A 20138-nucleotide genomic window follows, 5' to 3' on the forward strand; every position below is an offset into this window, starting at 1 on the left:
ATTTTAAAAGTTATTAATGAAAAAACCCAGTATTTTTATTATAGTGACCCTTATTGAAAGCAGAAAGAGATTTCACTTAGTTTCTGCAGCCACCTTCTTCTCCCTCACAACCTATCTCCCCGCAAATTGCTGAGACACACGTAAGGAACATCCTGAAATACTTGCTTACAGCTGATTCAGTCAGGGCTTCTCCTTTTAGCTTCCAATTGCCATGGACACCTTCCTCAGAGATTTCAATATCAAAACGGGCAGTCTCTGTCTCAATCACCTCCACACTGTATAGTGGACGTATAATCTCAATATCGCGGTCTGGAGGGAAAAAAACCAAACAAACAGTGATTGATTCCCTCAATCTCTAACAGACCCCAAAAGATCTCTACTACAGAGCAGCCCAGTAAAATAACCATACCTTCAATATTGAGTTTAGCAGAGGTTTGATCAGTACCACAGTCACAAGTATACTGTCCAATGTCTTTCTTCAAAGCTTTCTTGAGGATAAGGATTCTCTTTTTACCATCAGCCTTAATAACGACATTCTTTGATGGAGTAATTGGTTTGCCATCCTTCATCCATTTCACTGGGGCATCTGCTTTGCTGATTTCACATTGTAAGATTACTTCATCTTTCTCTACAGCAGTGTAATCCTGCAGCTTCCCAGTGAAGTAAGGGTCTCCCTCTGCAAGCAAAAGTTACGATATGTTTCAGTCTGAAGTTTTAGTCTTTCAGAAAGGATAATTAGTTCTTACCATACAAAACATTTCTTGCTTATGCCCTGCAGGAAGGATTAAATACAGTCCTTATAAATATTACAGAGTTCTGTTGCAAAAAGAGAAAACAATATCTAAGAAACAGTTCAACGTATTACTAATATTACTGACAATACTGTTTTGGTGCTCTAGCAGTCTCTGTCTCAATCACCTCCACACTGTATAGTGGACGTATAATCTCAATATCGCGGTCTGGAGGGAAAAAAACCAAACAAACAGTGATTGATTCCCTCAATCTCTAACAGACCCCAAAAGATCTCTACTACAGAGCAGCCCAGTAAAATAACCATACCTTCAATATTGAGTTTAGCAGAGGTTTGATCAGTACCACAGTCACAAGTATACTGTCCAATGTCTTTCTTCAAAGCTTTCTTGAGGATAAGGATTCTCTTTTTACCATCAGCCTTAATAACGACATTCTTTGATGGAGTAATTGGTTTGCCATCCTTCATCCATTTCACTGGGGCATCTGCTTTGCTGATTTCACATTGTAAGATTACTTCATCTTTCTCTACAGCAGTGTAATCCTGCAGCTTCCCAGTGAAGTAAGGGTCTCCCTCTGCAAGCAAAAGTTACGATATGTTTCAGTCTGAAGTTTTAGTCTTTCAGAAAGGATAATTAGTTCTTACCATACAAAACATTTCTTGCTTATGCCCTGCAGGAAGGATTAAATACAGTCCTTATAAATATTACAGAGTTCTGTTGCAAAAAGAGAAAACAATATCTAAGAAACAGTTCAACGTATTACTAATATTACTGACAACATTGTTTTGGTGCTCTAAGGAGTTTCAAGCACCATTTAAGTATCTAATAGTTAATTTTGCAACAGTTGCATGAAATTTTAAAGTTATTTTAATTATCCATTGTGAATGGGGAAATGGAGACCCAAAGAAGACAAACAAATCGTAAAATTGTCAAAAATCACAATGTAGATTTAGGCCAAATCCAAAAAACCCCACCAAAGCAAACCAAAACCAACCCCAAGACTTTCTGATCGCCATTTTTCATTAATAAGACTCTTCTGGTAATATACATAATATAAATTCTTTTGGGTATTCTTACCAAGAACAGTGAGTTTAGCTTCTGAGGATTTGCCCATAGCTTCCACTCTAATCTGAGAAGTATCATCAATAGTAAGATCTTTGATTGTGAGTGTATGGAATTTGCCATCATCTGTCATTGAAACCACTTTGCTGGTATGTAATCGCTGGTCATTCTTGAACCAGACAACAGGGATATTTTCATGGGAGAGTTCCACAGTGAACACTGCAGTTTCTCGCTCCTTTTTTGTTACATCCTTGAGAGGAGTAATGAATTTCAGGCGGATACCTATCACAACATAACATTTCATGAATAATAATGTTCTCAATAAAAACTATTCAAGGACTATAGTGCAAATCTTTCCTAGAAAGGCAAAGTCAGACAAACCTTCAATAATTAGTTTGGCAGTTGTTCTCTTATCTTCAGCTTCAAACATGTATTTAGCTTCATCCTCAAACGCAACAGATTTAATAATCAGAGCATGCTTTGTTCCTTCTGAAATAATTTCAAATCTTTCATCAGGAGTGATCTCTTGTGTTCCTTTTAACCAGCGGAAAGTCTTGGGTTCTCTGGACACCTCACATTCAAACTTGGCTTCATCCTTCTCAAAGACCTTCACATCTCTTAGTGGAGTGATAAAGATGAGAGGCAATTCTGAAATCAAGGAAGAGCACTTTCAGTTCAGTGATAGGTTCATACAGACCTTTCTGCTGCTGGATTTGTTCTAATGCCCTGAGATACACATGCCAATGTTGGCAAAGTGCAGACTGTACCTTTCACTTTCAGATTAGCAGCACTTTTAGCATTAGCAGCTTGGAAAGACACTTCTCCTGTCATATCAAGTTTGCAGTTATGAAGGACAAGAGTATGCTTCTTCCCATCTTCAATGATTTCGCAGTCCTGGTGATAAAGAAACACACCCCCCCCACCACAAATATGAATATTCTAAGAAACCACTCAGAAGACATTATTATTAAATATGTTTTTTCTAGTGTAAATCATGGTCTAAAAATAAAGAAGAAGCCTTACAGGTGAAGGTGTTAGGGTTTCTCCCTTTAGCTTCCATATAGGATAGACATCAGGCTCAGAAATTTCAATTTCAAAACGTGCTGTTTCACCAACAAATACTTCCACTCCATACAGTGGGCGCTCCACTTTAATTAAGCGAGCTAAAATCAAAAAACCCAAAAGTTCACATCTGTTTACTCACTCATTCTATAGCATAGAAATGTAGTACTGGAAAGGATCTCAACTCTCTCCCTATCCCTTCTTCAGGATATTGAAATGCTATCACTGATAAATGTTTATCTAACCTCTTTTTAAAAAGCTGCAAGTTTGGGCATTGTACAACCCCCTTCCATAATATGTCTGAAAGTTTAGTTATTTTTAGTAAGAATATTCTTCCTCATAATTAACCCAGATATCTGTTACAGTGAATTAAACTAACTGCTTTTTTTCCTGACTGTAAATGGACATAGAGAATAATTGATCATCACTGTATTTACAACAGCCATTTATATATCTTAAGATATATTGTCTCTTAATAATTGTAAATCTAGATATTTCAGCTATTCATCATAACAACATGTTTTCTAAAGGTGCAATTTTTGGTGTTGTACTCTAGAGAGTATCTGTCTGTCTACACTGTTTTACAAAGGTTTCAGTACTTTGCTTTAGCCAAGGCATGATAACTTACGCTCAACGCTGACATTAGCACTTGTCTTGTCGGTTCCACAGTCACACTCATAAACACCCTTATCACTCTCTGCAGCCTTCTTGATCTTCAGGATACAGCGCAAGCCATCCGTTTTTATGGAAATTCTGTTGGAAGCTACTAGTTCTTCACCATCTTTGTACCATTTTACTGGCACATCTTTGCTAAGTTCACACTCCAGAGTAATATCATCTTTCTCCACAGCACTGTAGTCTTGTAATTTCACAGTGAAATATGGATCAGCCTCTACAAAAGGCATAGTGGATATGAAATGGTAAATTAATAATATAAATGTACTAAAACATCAATATTTTGTCACTTTCTACTTATAAAAATGTTTATACATATTAGATAGCATATTTTAAATTATTTATGTAATTACCTAAGACTTTGAGGTTTGCTTGTGTGTTCAAGTCCTTGACTACGGCCTTTATTTCGGAGATGTCATCAAGTGTTACTTCTCTCATTTCTAGTTTATGAACTTTGCCTTCTGAAGTAATAAAAACTGTTCTGCTTGTGTGGAGTCTTTTGTCATTTTTGTACCATTTCACTGGCATGCCTTCATGAGAAAGCTCAAACTGAAAGTGAGCTGTTTCCCCTTCTTTCACTGTTTGATCCTTTAGAGGTGAGATGAACTTCAGCCTCACACCTGTAATATAGACACATAAATACCATCAGAAAAAGGCTAATGTGGTTCTAAAAGATACATTCTTTATCTATTTTTTATTGTTTTGTTCATAAGAAGATACTTGCCTTCCACAAACAGTCTTGCTGTGCTCTTCTTGCCATCAACTTCAGCAGTGTATTCTCCCTCATCATCAAACTGAGAATCATTGATTACAAGAATATGCTTCTTTCCATCTGCAATGATGTCAAATTTTTCTCCAACCTTGAGTATATCAGTGCCCTTAGACCATATAACATTGGCTTCTCTGGTAAGGACACATTCAAACCTTGCTTGGCGCCTCTCAGGGACAGTAACATCTTTTAGAGGCACAGCAAAGTCCAGTTCAATTTCTGGAAGCAAAACAGAACACATCATTTGTAATGTGCTCCATGTGAACTGTGTTTAAGTTGATATCATACTCAATAGTGCATTGTACCTTTCACTGTCAGGATAGCTGTAGTAACTGCATTAAGTGCCTGGTAAAGGACTTCACCAGCTTGCTCTAACTTGACTTTGTGCAAGGTTAGGAACCGTTTTCCTCCTTCAGCTTTGATTTCACATGTCTGGAGAGATGACAGACTTTGGTAAGTACAATGCCAATGCCTTACTGCTAGGTATTTTTAATAAAGGGATTCTATAAATATTTTATACACAGTAAAGAGTCAGCTAGAAAGATTGGAATTGTTTTTCAAGGGAAGTTAACACTTTTACTGAATAATAAAAAAATGGAGTACATTTCTTCAGTGTTCCACACTTCTTTTAAATGTCAGCATCATTCCTACCAATGTATGTGGGATATTTTTATTATTGTCTGAATAATGTGCTGTAATCCTTGAGAAAATGAAGCCCTCCAAAACTTAGCTTTTATAGCTTATAATTCTTACTTAGAGGACCAGTGTTTTTTAATCTCCATAATGCTTAGCCTTTCTACGTTCTGGACTGAGTAGCAATGACAGACCTGCAAAGATCTTACCATAAAGACTCGAGGGAACCTGTTCAGAGTGCTTAAATTTAAATAAATTTTGTTGTAAAAGTCAAGGATGCTTACAGGTGAGGGTCTCAGGATTTCTCCTTTCAGCTTCCATTCACCAGGAATATCATCCTCAGATATTTCTGTATCAAAGTTTGCTGTTTCTTTCTCATAAACTGTAACATCCTCTAATGGCTTCAGAAGTTCAACTTCACGTTCTAGAATGCACAAATGAACACATATATAATTAGGTCAAGTTTTGATAGAGCTTTTTAATAATTAAGGTTACCTTTTTTGTTTGTTTGTTTAGAGGTTTTTGAACATTGGCCTATGACCTGATAAATATAACACAAATAAAACCTTCCTTACCACCAAGGGTCAGTTTAGCTGGGTATCTGCGACCTTCAATTTCCACTGAATATTCCCCAACATCAGCAGGGCCAGCATTCTTGATTTTCAGGAAAATTTTATTTCCTTCTTTCAAGATTTCTGTCTTGTCAGTTGGTTCAGCAGGGATTTCCTCATCTCCTTTAAACCATTTAAAGTTTGGGGTATCCTTGACAATGTCACAGGTGAAAGTAGCTGTTCCTTTTGGTTTCACATGCTGGTCTCTTATGGGTTTTACTAACCAATCTCTTATCACTTCTGCATGACAAAAAGTTACATAAAAATACAGCTTAGCAGACTTCTACTACAAATAGATGGGTCATAAATAGAAGAAATAGCACTGACAGATTTTGTATTACAACAAGCTTTTAATAGCTGTAAAAATCTTATCTGTCCATTTATATTGTAATACTATGAGAAAAAGCTTTCCTAATTTTAAAACAGCCCAAATATTCTACAGAGAAAGAAGAACACGATTTTGATTGCTTACCTACGACCTTAACACAAGATGAGCATGACAGCTCAGAGTCTTCCACGGTAACAGTGTAAGTGCCAGCATCAGCATCATCTGAATCGGTGATTGTGAGGGAATGTGACAAACCAATAATGCCCAGAGCAAATTTCCCAGGTTTGTCTTTAATGATCTTCCCATCCTTCCTCCAGACCACACTTCTTTCTTTGTTAAGCTCACACGTCAAGTACAGTGGCTGGCTTTTAACCACAGTGACTTCTTCTTCAAGAGTTTTCACGAACCGCACTGGGAGTTCTGTGGGAAACACAACATTTTCATAGAATCATAGAATCATAGAATCATTGAGGTGGGAAAAGACCTCTAAGATCATCAAGTCCAACCGTCGACCCAACACCACCACCCACTAAACCATGTCCCTAAGTGCCTCATCTACTCGTCTTTTAAATACCTCCAGGGATGGGGACTCAACCGCTTCCCTGGGCAGCCTCTTCCAATGTTTAACCACTCTTTCAGTAAAGAAATTTTTCCTTACATCCAATCTAAACCTCCCCTGGCGCAACTTGAGGCCATTTTGATTTGTCTCATTTATATACAGAAGGTGTGATGCAGAAATGCCTTACATATTAAATCAATATGTGTAGTGATTGATGGAAACAAAAGGATGCATCTACCAACCACTGTAAATTCACAAAGTACCAGTACTTCTAGCTTGAGGAGTAGTTAGCCTTTAAATTACTGATAAACTTGAAACAGGGAATACCTTCAACAATAAGTTTGGCTGTAGAGGTCTTCTCTTTGTTCCCCAGCCGTAATACACAAGTATATTCACCAGCATCTGACAGCTGGACATCAATAATATGCAGCTTCCTATCTTTGCCATCAGCAATAAACTTGTGTTTTGGACTCTCTCGGATGTTACTGCCGTCTTTCATCCAGCTGGTAATCGCAGTGGATGGTGAAATAAGGACTTCAAAGATTGCAGAAGACCCAACAGATTCAGCTTCTGTTAGCACTATATCTTTCATCTCCTTGACAAACTTCAGTGGTACAGCCTTGAGTTGGTAAGTGAATGGGGGCTCTTCAGGAGGTTTTTCACCACCACTGCCTGGCCTCAGTTTCCTTCTTTCTGCATCTGCTGGTGAAGGTGTCTTCTTGGCTGTAATTCAGATTCAGAAATGAATAACTAATACTGATTTATTGCTTTTGCTTGTAGATATTGACTTGTAGTATCCTACCTTTGACTGGACTGATACCCTTTGGAGTTTCTTCTTTTGGTGGCTTGGCCTCTGTAGTAGAACAGCAATATTATTAGGAATGTAGTTAAATAAACATACATACTAAAATTAAGACAAACATTTCTTTTACAAATCAGATTTTCTCTTCCTTTAGCTATATACACGTACAAGGGGAGGAAGATATAAACATATGTATATATTTATACAACTTATACTGCCTATATCTCAATGGTAAGTTTAATATCTTGAAGCATGGGAAAGAAACATATTCAGCAGTGGGGACTGAAAGGCAGCTTAGGAGCTCCTAGTTCCTCAATTTATTGTCCTGCCCATTATTTTGTAAAATTCTGCCATTCCCTGACACTTTACTCACAATTAGGCGCTTGATCAATACCCACCTGTCAACCAAAATAGCTTAAGTACCTATTACAAATTATATGGGTTTTTTGTAGAAAAAGCACACACTTTTACTAATGAAGACAACAGAAATATAAGTTGTATAAATTAAATACATGTTTCAGGACAATGTGATACTCTCACAAGTGGGGAATGTTCTGTTAGTTTCCCAAATTGTGATGAATCATCCCAGACTTTTGAAAATATTTCCCATGCTATGCTGCTTCTCATCATCATTTTGTGAAGGGAAATATAAAAGATACTTTTAATGAGCGAATGATATGAATGAAATGCAGGACAGATTTTATTGCAGCGGATGGAAGAATGAATACTAGAAAAAATGTGTGAGTTCTGAGAAGATAATGGCACACAACATGATTTATGCAGTCTTATAAAAGTGTAAGACTAAGACAATGAACATTGATCACACAGACATATGTACAGACAGGTAAGACAAACATGTCAAGAGGGGCTGAATGCCAATACAGCCAGCTAACAGACTATATGGAAATGTGAACGGTGTTAAAGAACGAAAACAAACATCACAATGGCAAATGGTATTCTCCTGAAGCAAATAGTACAAGCACTTCGTGGAAGAATTTGGCAGCAATCTTCCTCACCTCGCTTTGCATGAGACTTTGCAGGAACCTCCAGAACTTCACGTGATTCTCCAGGTGCATCCAAATTCCTGTTCTCACTCGAAAGTCTACTGGCCTGCTCAATCAAGCGAGCAGGTTCTGATTCACGGAATTCTTTCTCTCCTTCTGCTTTCTTGGGAGTTATCTTACCTATGCTTGAGGAGTAACTAACTTCTCCATTTGCAGGGATTCCTTTGCCTGATGATATCTTGTCTGAAAGCTTTCCCTTCTCTTTTTTCATGGGAATAGATGTGCTTTTTCCAATGCCATGTTTAGCTGATGTTTTTTCATCTGATATACCTTCTGTCACTGGAAGTTCTTTTCCTGAAAGCTTCACTTCTTCCACAGTCAAAGAAGATTTCTTTTCTTCAGTTTTATCTTTGCTGCTTTTGAGAGCTGGAGTTTCTTTACATTCATCCTGAATGGTATGAACTTCTTGAAATTGTTTTTTATCTTGACTCCCTGGTGGCTGAAAAGGAACTTTCTTTACTGACTCAGATCTGTCAACTATTTCATCTTTGACTCCCTTTTCATCTTCTCCTATGGAAACTTCACCTTCCGTTCCTTCTCCTGTAAACACTGTATCAAATTCTTCTTTTTCCACAGGCAGCTTTTCAGGGGCATTTGACCATCTAATTTTGTCTTTTTTTAAGTGAGTGCTGAAGGTAGTTTTCTCTTCCGTCTCTGGTATAATCTTTTTGCCTGGTTTTTTATCACTTAGGAGTGCTTTCTCAGTCAACAATTTTCCTGAACCCTCCTTGTAATGAACTTCTCCTTCCTCTGCAGAATATTTTTCTCTTGCTTTCCTTTCCACTACTTGTGGCTTAAGAACAGACGGTTTAAAGATTATATAAGCTTTTTCTCTGGGAACCTCCTCATCTTCAGTGGGGTGTTCTAGGTCAACATCTTTCCTCAGTGCTGGTTCAGTCTCCTCAGAGAGGTCTAAGGAATGTAGTTCTGCTGATGTAAAGTCCAGATTCTCATCTTTCTCATCATCTTGATTATTTTCCATTTTCTTTGCTTCTTTATTAAGAATCTTATCTATAGGAATTTCAGCTACTGTGGTACCAGATTTCTTCATCCATTGAGTTTTATTTTGTATGCCATGTTCCTTCATGGATTCTCCAAGAGGAACTTCAGATTTCTCTAGAGTAAAAACTCCTCTCTCTTCTTCCCTTCTAAGCAGGGGAGTTTCAGCTATTCCTTCATCTGTGATATCCTTTACAAATGAAGTTTTACCCTTAATGGGAAATTCTTCAGGTTGCAGACTGATTTTTGATTTTCTCTCTTTTCCTAGAAGTTTTTTCTGTTCCCTGGGCTCATATGGCTCTCTGGGTATATGTTTAGGTACATAAGTTGACTCAATTTCCTCTTGTTTTTCAGGCACAGATATCTTTCCTTCTTGAAGAGCACTAAACTTGTCAGAGACTTCCTCTATAACATCTTCCCTATGAACAACCAATTTAATTTCACCCCCCTTTTCTTCTCCAGAATCTCTTTCCGCATGTTCAGATGCTATAGAAATCCATTTCAATTCCTCATCAGGTAGTGGTGGTTCATCCTTTGCATAAGTAATGTGATCTATTGCAACTTCTATTTTCTCACCTGTAAGGGTAGTCTTTCTTGAAATTATAGGTGTCATTTCTGGCTCCTCTTCTTCAGGAGCCAAGATAAAATATTTAAGAGCCACTTTCTCCTGCTCATCTCCCTCTGGCTTCAATATTCCATCAGCTGTTTCCAGTGAGATTTTAAACTCAAGTGGCTTTACTGTCTGAATGTCCAGAACTGTCTCCTTAGGACTCACTCTCTCTTTTACATGCAAGCGTTTCTCAACCAAAATCTTCTTTAGCACAATTGACTCGGGCTTTTCTTCTTCCACTGGGGGCATTTTACCTCTATGCTTTAGTACAGATGGTGCACCAGGCTTTTCTGCAGCTACAAAGGTTTCACAGGTAATTTAGAGAGTTAAAATCCATAAGAATAAGCATCAGGAACAATATATTTTAAGACAAAATTTCCAGCTATACCTGAAATAAAATGAACATAGAACACTTTTTCTCCACACAACAGAAAACTTACAACACAATCACAAAACAAAAGAAAGATAAGAATGGCACACACAAACAGTACAGAAGACCTAAGTAAACCACTGTTACGGTACACTGTTGTCCCACCAGTTTGCCAGTTTAAATCCAATCCAGGTTAAAAGTAGCAGAAAATGACAGCTTTCTAAAGCCTATCTGGCCACCTATATAAAATGGGTTAGTTATGCCACTGCAGGCCTGGCTACATCACCAAATCACTGGCCAAGAGACATTCATGATTAGGCTTCTCAAGTGCCCAAGATCTGAGCTCTACTGTAACATGAGGCCCTTTGAATGATGGGCAAGCAGCATGTACATCAGCTCTACTAATGGACCTCAGGCTCAGAGTGCTTCAGAGGAATTGGACTCTTCACAGTTCTTTTTTCACAGCAGGATATGATCTGGGGTCCTAAGCGTATCAAATGAAAGTAGCAATACTCTAGTTCTTCAACACCACTAACACTTTTCCTCAGGACTTCAGTAATGAATTAAAAGCAGAAAACCAAACAACACAAGAATTGCCTTTCTTTTGCTATACAGAAAATACAAGATGCAGTTCCCAAGACATACATCAGGACGTAAGCAACATCAAGGAATCAACAGAATACACAAATTTCATAGTAGGACAATAAATAAAGGCACATGTATCACCATCCAGAAACAAGAACACAGATTCATCTCTGTGGTATATTAGAGACACTTGTCTTTTAGATTAGGTGACAGTACCTAGAATAACAAGATCCTTGAATAGGACCTCAAATATTCCTGTAATGAATGAGTTATATGAGTCATTCTCTTTATCCTGAAGGTATTTAGGTATCTCAGAGAGAAAAAACCTATCAATAGCATAGGGTAAACATAAATACCTGCTTTCTTTCCAACCACTGGGACTGTCACTGGAGTAGTAACAGCTGGTGCTGGTTCTGCTGCTGGTTTTGGAGATTTTAGAGCTGTAGAAAAAAAAAAAAGAGTTCTCATATATTTGTTTTAATAAATAATTTTAAGTACTATGTTCTTTAAAATGTTCTGTAGATTGTATGAAAGTTCCAGTCTTAGTAATACTAAAGACATTTGTTTAATGTCCTTTTAGCCAGAAATCTCTGAATGGAAAATACTAGACACACAAAAAAGGCTGCACTGGTATTCATGACTGAAGAATTCTTACCTACTGCAGGTTTAGGTTCAGGCCCAGGAAGTGGGATAGCTGCTTGCTTAGGTTCTGGTATTTCAAACACAACAAGTACAAATAGGTCAATTTCCATGTTTTGTAATCCCATTGAGCATTAAAGGTAGAAGCAACAATACGGAGGGAGTTAATCAAAGACAGAATTTGTTGTTTTATATTTTACTTAGCCAGAAAGCAAGAAATTAACTTGAGATGAACTCTTGTAAAGCAAGATACAATGGAAAAAAGATGAATTTTTCAAGCACCGAAGAATTAAAGACAACAAGGAATCTAGAAGAATGCAAAGTGGTTAATCATGACACAATAGTCATGGACAGACTGGATGATAGTAATGCATTAGGTTAATATACCATGATATTTAGAAATGAATATCATTTAGTTGCTGCAATAAGGAAAAAGAGCACCACACATCTGTACCTTTTGGCAGTTCAGGCACATGTTTCTCCTCTTTTTTTATGACAGGTATCTCCGTTTTCTTCTTAGGAACTTCTGGGACTTTAAAATATTATTTTTATTTTGACAGATATATTGAAACACCTTGAATCCCCAAATACAATTATCTCCAATGTATTTTAAAGTTTTCATTCTTTTTAGACATAAACAGTTTCAGATATTCATAAGGTTTAGGAATGTGTATTTTTAAGAGTGAGATTTGAATAAATTAGAAACACTAAATGGACAAAAGGACAAATATTTGCAAAACAACTAAAAGAATGCTTGGATTAACTGTTTCACTGTAGTTATATTTTTAGCAGTATTATAAAATATTTGTAAAGTTCTCTTCTATACACATTGAAGATTGAGAAACAATACCAAAATGCAGAATTCAGACCCAAATGTGGATGTCAAATTTGGATGTGCTTTCAGCAAAGCTTTAGTTTACACAATTAGGTTAATGCAAGCCATCTTTTAAAATCTCACTTTCATTCCTGAATTTCAGAGAATACTACTTAAAAGTGGGATTTTTTTTTTTTAATTATACTTTATCAGATAGATTTGAATGTGATCTAGTACCTTCAGGTTTCTTAATTTTTTCTACTGGTGTAGGTACTGGTTTAACTTCTGGTTTAGGTTCTTTTTCTGGTTTAGGTTCTTCCTCTTCTGGTTTTTTTTTAAGAACTTTAAAAGAAAAGGAGTTTCAGTTTTTAAAGGACAGGTAAACAGAAGAATAAGATGGTGAATAAGACAAAAGATTAAAAATATATCATCAATCATGAAGAAACAAGAATGTAAAAGATATAGTTCAATATAAATGGAAGATTTTGTGTAACTATTCAAGTTACTATTCTGAAAGCCTTTTAAAATTCAAAGTCATCTAGAGCAAAAATATGTTTTTATTAAGAGCAGTCCATCTGAGAGGAAAATGTCGATGTTAACTGTCTATGATAGAATACAATTTCTTATATTTTATCATGTATTTCTTATCATATTTAAATGATGACTTACTATACATAATTATACATTAATAACTGCAGTTACAGATGATTTTCAGGGACAAAATGCAGGATTACGGATTAAACTCCTATTGACTTTAGTGAGACAACAAGACTAAATCATCAAGTGTTATATTTGGAGAGCTCAAATTTATATAATGTCTGTTTTTCATTTCACTTATTTTACTTATTTTTGTCCTGTCAGGTATCAGTCTTGGATATCTAATGAGACTGTCATCTGCAAAACTGAGTATCTATATTTTATTATGTTGTCTGAAATTTGAAGGTCAGCTGCAAGGTAGATGGGCATGAATCATCCCAGTGTGGTGTTTCAAAGAGAATTTGAATTAGTGCTTCCTTTTTCTAAGCAATAATTGAGCATGAAGTGATTCAGAAGGCTCCAAACTTTGCAGGAAAGGGGACTGATGTCCAATAGTAGCACGGGGTTCTGTGATCTGTGTAGTACTTCTAAGAAAACCATAAAAGAGAATACAGATGCTATATATGTGACTTTAATAACAATTACACTATCACTGGGAAATATTTAGGGGTCCAGAAGCTGAAGACAGTGGAAAACTATCAACTCTAGTATAGGCTTTACAAAGATTAAAAAAACAGAAGAGAGTTATAGGGAACCAGATTTTCAGTGTTCTGCTCTGTTTTCATCACAGATCCTTTGGATCTGACAGATTTTCAGGATATCCTCACTTCATCCCTGCAACTATAAAGGCTTTCCCCAAGAAACAGACACCAGGTAGTACTTTGTGTAATTTTCCGTATCACACACATAAAACCATGTTACTTAGGGGAATATACTGAACAATGTTAATATGTTGGGTTTTTAAAAAAGAGCCAAGTTACTATACCTCTTTTCAAAACAACTTCTTCTTTTGGTGGAGGAGTGACTTCAGGAATTACTCTGCGAGGTTTCTTTACAAGTCCAGGCACTTAAAAGAATATTATTCCAGATTTTATTATGGGTTCATAACAGTAGTAAGAGTAACCAACAACTAACCATTCCAAACACACAAATCGAATGCTGGTCCACTACTGAATATTAAAAGCAAAAGTAAAACTGCTGAGATTGAAGTTGATAGTTTTAATACTTTTTCTATATTATTTGCGTACAGTTGTCTTCTAGGCTTATGCATAAGAGGAAATTTTCATACAAACCAACAAAAGAGAAGTATGATTTGACAAAACTATAAAGGTTATGTATTAAAAGAGAGTTATCATAGTAACATTTTTATCTCCTTTTCCTCTTTCATTACAGTCTTATGTTACATATCTATTCATCTGAACTATGACGTTCATAAGGATGCAGTTAGTTTAATTTCTAAACTTGGAACAGCATTAAGAAAAGATGTTCACTGCTTAGCTGCTTAACTTGTCTTAAGCTCCAGTACATATGAAAAATATAAGGGAGTACTTGTAAAGTGGCTTGCTCAATTCATTATTCATGTCCATCTCTGGAAAATGTCATCTCACAAAAATAAGTTACTTTTCAGACAAATAATAAACTAAGTATGTTTGAACAACGCAATATATATTTAAACAGTATATTATTTTTTATTTCTCCCTAAGCAGAGAACCAAAGTAAGCACCTACACAAGTGACAGAACTCTTAAAAACCCTCTCGCTCTTCTGTGATTCTGTCTCTTGCATCTCATGAACAAATGTCATCTCACAAAAATAAGTTACTTTTCAGACAAATAATAAACTAAGTATGTTTGAACAACGCAATATATATTTAAACAGTATATTATTTTTTATTTCTCCCTAAGCAGAGAACCAAAGTAAGCACCTACACAAGTGACAGAACTCTTAAAAACCCTCTCGCTCTTCTGTGATTCTGTCTCTTGCATCTCATGAACTGCATGATGGGAGATTAAAGTGGACATAAGTATAACATGAACATATACACCCAAGACTGGAGTCCATTGTTGAGCATAATCTAACAGACAGCTTTTTGATATTACTGAGCAAATTAAAGAAGAAGAAGATACCAAGAACTACAACTTTGGGCTCATGAGAGGCTTAATTTAAGTAAGATTCTTATATTAGCTAGGTACCTTTAGCAGGTGGGGGTTCCAATTTTGGAGGCTCACCAGGTTTTGCAGTCACAACTTTCTTCCTTGATCCAGGAGCTTTAAAGAAAATTATTTGAATTTTATCACACACATCATTAGATTCAAAAAAGAAAAGAACTTTCTAAAAAATCCAAACAACTGATTAATACTATTGACATAATAGAAAGACAAGAGCTACAAAGCTAAGATTCTGGCTGATTAACCATTTAGAAGAAGCCAGATGATCTGTAGGAAGCACAGCTGATCTGAAACCCATGTTCATATAGTAACACCAGCAAATTATTGCTGGGGATTCTTTTCATTTGTAAGAAAATGTTAAAGATAGAAGAATTATGTTAAGGATAGAAGAATGTATTAACTTGGTTAAGATATTTTTAATAAATTGATTTTTTCCTTTACTATTGAAAAGAACCCATGTAAACTGACTTGGGATAACACTGCTAAAAATCATGAGGGATTGAGCATCAGTAAGGCACACCATTAGAGCGATAGTAAATTAGAAAAGAAAAAACCCAAGATCCAAAGTGATATGTTTAAAAGCATGCTTTTCAAGATTCATCAGTATAATTTAAAAGGATTATAAGCTTGAGTTCCCACCGTTAATTGTGGCTTCAGGTGATTATACCTTTAAGTAGTTCTTTTGCCAATTTAATATCTTCTGTTGGTGGAGTAGGTGGTGGTGGTAGTGGTTTTCGCTTTTCAGGGATCTTCTTTTCAGGTTCTGGCGCTTTAAATAACATTAGGTAGATTTAGTGTAAATTTACTACCACAGTAGTTATGTGAAAAGTAATGTACAAATGTAAAGATGGTCATTTTCCATTTCCAATGAAGCCAGTGAAAAAACCTCATTGAACTAAATGGGACTATGCAAGAGCTTTAGGCTATTGCTTTGTAGCATGCACACAAGACAAATATCCAAGTTGACTTAAAAATGCATGTTAGTAACATGAGAACAAAGGTGGGAAACCAAATGACGGGAAGACTCTCATTGACAAGAAACAAAGTGAAGGCATTTAAAATAATCTGTATGTTGTATTTAGAATTAAGAGATCAGAACTAATTTCCGAAACATAATAACAGAGGAAGAATTACACAGAGACCTACAACATACAGGTACATGTGCGAAGAACGACAGAGCAAGAAAAAAACTGCACAGTAATGAGAGAAAGGTGTCCAGCAGCCTCTAGGTAGGTACTTTGTATACCTTCAACTGGTAAAGCTTCTTCTACTTCTGCAACTGGAATTTCTTCTGCTTCTTCAGGCTCAATCTCCTTTACAATTTCATATTCTTTAAAGAATATTGACAACTGGTGTAAGTTTCCCATGATAAGATCATTTCACATGAAAAATTATGTAGATATCACTAAAAAGAGAGCTACTTCAATAGACACAGACAAATACACATTAGGATAAGCAATTGCTCAGTATCTGTTACCTTTTCAGCTAATGCATGTTTTTGAAAAACTACTCTCTTTCTATGTAAGAATGAATCAGGGTTGTGTGAAGGATAGTATTTTTTATGCGTACAATATAAACTAAACATTAAATTTGTGGATGACTCATTGTAACTGGAAAGAATAAAAACCTCAATGCTCTCAATTAATTTAAGATTGTAACAGCAATATAAATACTAGGTTTTAAGAGACTCTAATTTAGTGGGAATTGATTATTACCTTAAAACGAGACATACTGTGTTAGGAATATCCTGTGTAGGAGCACACGTCACTTAAAAATATTTAATTTTGAAAGTGATATTTTACTTCCAAATATGAAAATATAATAGTAGATACAAGAAACATAGACTGGTGTAATCTAAAATATGAAGTGAACAATTTACAAACGTTACAATGGGAGAAAAAGGGCAACATCTATTTTAAAGCTTATGTTTGGAAGAACAGGACAAAGGATTGTCTTTACAGTAATAGCTATGATGGCATATACCTTCACTTGGTAGTGGTTCAGGTATTTTTGGAACAGGAACAGGTACTTTCTCCTCTGGGACAGGTTTCTTGGGCACCTCAGGCACTTTAAAAAATAATAGTTCCTTTTATTTGCATGTGTATAAATGTACATATGAAACAAAAAAGACAAAGACACCTAGCACACAGAATATCGCAGTAACAGTGGCCATAACCATGAAAGACTGTTTGTGCTCCAAACAGTCTTTCCCAAGGTAGTCTACATACAACTGACACATTTCATAGACTCAGTTATGAACAAAGGAAAGAGAGACGAATAGTAAACATTTCTACTTAGGAGATGCCTCCTGGCAATATATACCTTTGGTTGGAGGAGGCTCTGGTTTTTTAAATTCTGGCTTTTTAGGTGTTGTAAGAGGCACTTCCTCTTCTGGGGCAGTTATCTCTGGCACTTCAGGTGCTTTAAAGATATTAGTAAATTTTCATTTTTGTGAACATTAAGATACATTTATACATACAATAGTGAAAAGTGTAATGACAAAAAAGAGTAAGGCATTCAAGACTTGAAGAATAAAATTTTAAGTGACAGATTATTCACTCGGATACCTAAGCACTGCATACATAAGTTAAACAAGGGAAAAAGTATTCAGAGAATAGAGAAAAGGAGAGGCTCAGTCACTGATGTATATACCTTTAACTAGAGGAACTTTATGTTTTTTAAGGACAGGCACAGGCTCTGGTATTTTTGGCACAGGCACAGGCTCTGGTTTCTTGGGCACAGCCACAGGTTTCTTTGGTACAGCCACAGGTTTCTTGGGCACAGCCACAGGTTTCTTGGGCACAGCCACAGGCTTTGGGGGAATGACCACTGGCACCTCCTCTTCTGGCTCTTCCTCCTCGGCCACCTCAGGCACTTTAAAGATATTAGTTCCTTTTACTTGACCAAGATAAAGGTCAGGCACATACAGACACAACATGACCAAGTGCCGCTCTCACCCCTCCCCACAGAATGCAGAGGGGCAAAGAGCACTCAGTACTGTGGCAACCCAGAGGGCACGGCAGGCTCTTTCAGAACACCACCGTATACCTTCAGCTGGAGGAGCTTCTGTCTCTCCAGGTGCAGCAACTGGTGCCACCTCTTCTGGTGCTTCCTCCTCCTCTTCCTCTTCTGGGACCTCTGCCTCAGGCATCTCAGGCACTTCAAAGATATTAGCGCGTTTCATTTTACATTGGTGAAAACACGTGCCAAGTAGGAACAAAAACCAGGGCAACACAGACACAGAACATCACAACAGCCAGCTCAAAACCTCACACACATGTGCAGCACCGTTTACTCAGCATGCACAACCTCAAGAATCTTGGTTTGGAAACAGAGACAGGCCAAGGGAGGGTAGGACAACGCTTAAGAGAAGAAGATTATGTATCTTCTTTGTTAAGTTATCCATGAAGACAGGTACCTCTGGGTGCTGGAAGCTCTGGTGCTTTGGCAATGACCACAGGTACTTTTTCCTCACGAGTAGCCTTCCTGGCCACCTCGGGTGCTTCAAAGATATTAGTAACAGTCAGTTTTATACATTAAACAGGAAGATGAACAATGAAACATAAACTGGAGATGCACTCATGGAAGTAACAAACTGGTCTCACGGTATCGACCTCTCTCTCTCTCTCTCTCTCTCTCTCTCTCTCTCTCTCTCTCTCTCTCTCTCTCTCTCTCTCTCTCTCTCTCTCTCTCTCTCTCTCTCTCTCTCTCTCTCTCTCTCTCTCTCTCTCTCTCTCTCTCTCTCTCTCTCTCTCTCATACAAAACCATACACGAGCACAGGCACAGAGTGGTGATGCCAAGTAGGTTCTCACTGACTGTGAGAAAACTGTTGGCTATGTTTAGGTACAGCTTGAGGGTGAGGTGTGACTTAGGATACCCCCCTCTGTACTCAGCAGCCTTCCCTCCCTGGGAGGAGAGACTGTTGTTCTCCGCCCCGCTGGGATCTGACTCTTCCCTGGGAGCAACCTCAGCCCATATCTTATCTCTTGCCATTCCTCATAAATCTGCTGGTGCTTTGCACACAGCAGTATGGGCAGTCACAGGGTGAGGAACCCAGTATTTGTCCTTTGTCCCTATTTCTGTCCTTCTCCATTTCCATTCTTTGATTATGCTTTTCTTTTTATTGGCTTATTTTCGTATCCTAAGTAGCTCTTTTGACTCAATTTTCATTTCACTGTGATAACTTCCACAGCCTGTACAGTTCACTGGATTTTATAACCATTCCTTCTTCATTATAAACTCTAAAATTATCAGCATTTTCTTTAAACATGTGATATGCTGTCACTTCTTACTTCCCTCATATGTGCATTTCTGAGTAAAAATTGGTTTTTCATTTTGCAAGATTCATGTCTATAATATACACTAACAGACTGTCAAAAGAGTCATGGAGACATTCACTGTGTCAATTTGAGATAACAAAATTGGGCAGTAACCTGAAAAACTTATGATCAAGTTTTAAAATATAACATTTTAGTATCTGCTGATTCAGAATATGAAAACAAAACAGTATATTCAAAATATTATTTGAGTTATTTATACAAAATACTAGATAAGTGAATTCCTAACTGATACACAGCACAGAACGTAGAAATTTCAGGTGATCACAAATGGATGGGATAACAGGCATCAGAAGTAACATGTAAGACAGTAAGAAACAGTCTAATTCAAGCTGATGCACAGGGCATCAAGGTACCTCGAACTGGTGCAGGTTCCGGCTTTTTTGGCAGAGTTACAGGTACGGGCTCTTCCAGAACACCTTTCTTGGGCACCTTGGGCACTTCAAAGATATTAGTATGTTTTAGTTTTGTGGGCGCTACAGATGTATATGAAACAATAAGACAATCAATAATACATGCATGCGGTCTTCTTTGAGAAAGTGCTGTGGTTACATTCAGTCATCAGTTGTGCTTTGCTTCAAACACATGGAATGACCAGGCTGTCAAATATGTCACGCAGGAGATGGGAATTCTGTGTTTAGTTTCTGTTTCTGAGTCAAGGTGGAAATGTAGAAAACATATGCCCTCTTTGTAACAGCTGATCAGGGACTTATTTATGGAATCCTACTGGTTTTGAGTATCAGTCATGTATCATTCATGACT

The 20138-nt window shown here is 36.9% G+C and overlaps 2 protein-coding genes across 2 annotated transcripts in view; both read right to left on the bottom strand.

Moving 5' to 3' along the window:
• TTN (titin) overlaps positions 1 to 20138 on the bottom strand; it is a 257627-nt gene that overhangs the window by 97131 nt on the left and 140358 nt on the right. The window contains exons 160-181 of the mRNA XM_019471879.1: positions 15706 to 15807; positions 15063 to 15137; positions 13857 to 13937; positions 12572 to 12676; positions 11975 to 12052; positions 11537 to 11590; positions 11238 to 11321; positions 7254 to 7304; positions 6779 to 7174; positions 6037 to 6312; positions 5529 to 5804; positions 5238 to 5377; positions 4626 to 4752; positions 4276 to 4539; positions 3905 to 4171; positions 3505 to 3768; positions 2838 to 2977; positions 2582 to 2708; positions 2196 to 2462; positions 1830 to 2096; positions 1060 to 1326; positions 170 to 309 (exon numbers count right to left, since the gene is read on the bottom strand). Coding sequence (XP_019327424.1) covers positions 170 to 309; positions 1060 to 1326; positions 1830 to 2096; positions 2196 to 2462; positions 2582 to 2708; positions 2838 to 2977; positions 3505 to 3768; positions 3905 to 4171; positions 4276 to 4539; positions 4626 to 4752; positions 5238 to 5377; positions 5529 to 5804; positions 6037 to 6312; positions 6779 to 7174; positions 7254 to 7304; positions 11238 to 11321; positions 11537 to 11590; positions 11975 to 12052; positions 12572 to 12676; positions 13857 to 13937; positions 15063 to 15137; positions 15706 to 15807 — 3848 coding nt within the window. The remainder of the gene's footprint in view (positions 1 to 169; positions 310 to 1059; positions 1327 to 1829; positions 2097 to 2195; positions 2463 to 2581; positions 2709 to 2837; positions 2978 to 3504; positions 3769 to 3904; positions 4172 to 4275; positions 4540 to 4625; positions 4753 to 5237; positions 5378 to 5528; positions 5805 to 6036; positions 6313 to 6778; positions 7175 to 7253; positions 7305 to 11237; positions 11322 to 11536; positions 11591 to 11974; positions 12053 to 12571; positions 12677 to 13856; positions 13938 to 15062; positions 15138 to 15705; positions 15808 to 20138) is intronic.
• On the bottom strand, positions 17425 to 18678 carry LOC103898362 (titin-like). The gene is made up of 2 exons (XM_009278614.2): positions 18087 to 18678; positions 17425 to 17912 (listed from the first exon to the last, which is right to left on the bottom strand). The coding sequence occupies exons 1-2, from the start codon at positions 18220 to 18222 to the stop codon at positions 17671 to 17673; spliced, it is 378 nt and encodes a 125-aa protein (XP_009276889.1). The 5' UTR covers positions 18223 to 18678; the 3' UTR covers positions 17425 to 17670.

The sequence above is a fragment of the Aptenodytes forsteri genome, unplaced genomic scaffold (assembly GCF_000699145.1).
Source record: "Aptenodytes forsteri isolate BGI_AS27 unplaced genomic scaffold, ASM69914v1 Scaffold257, whole genome shotgun sequence".
Lineage (NCBI taxonomy): Eukaryota > Metazoa > Chordata > Aves > Sphenisciformes > Spheniscidae > Aptenodytes > Aptenodytes forsteri.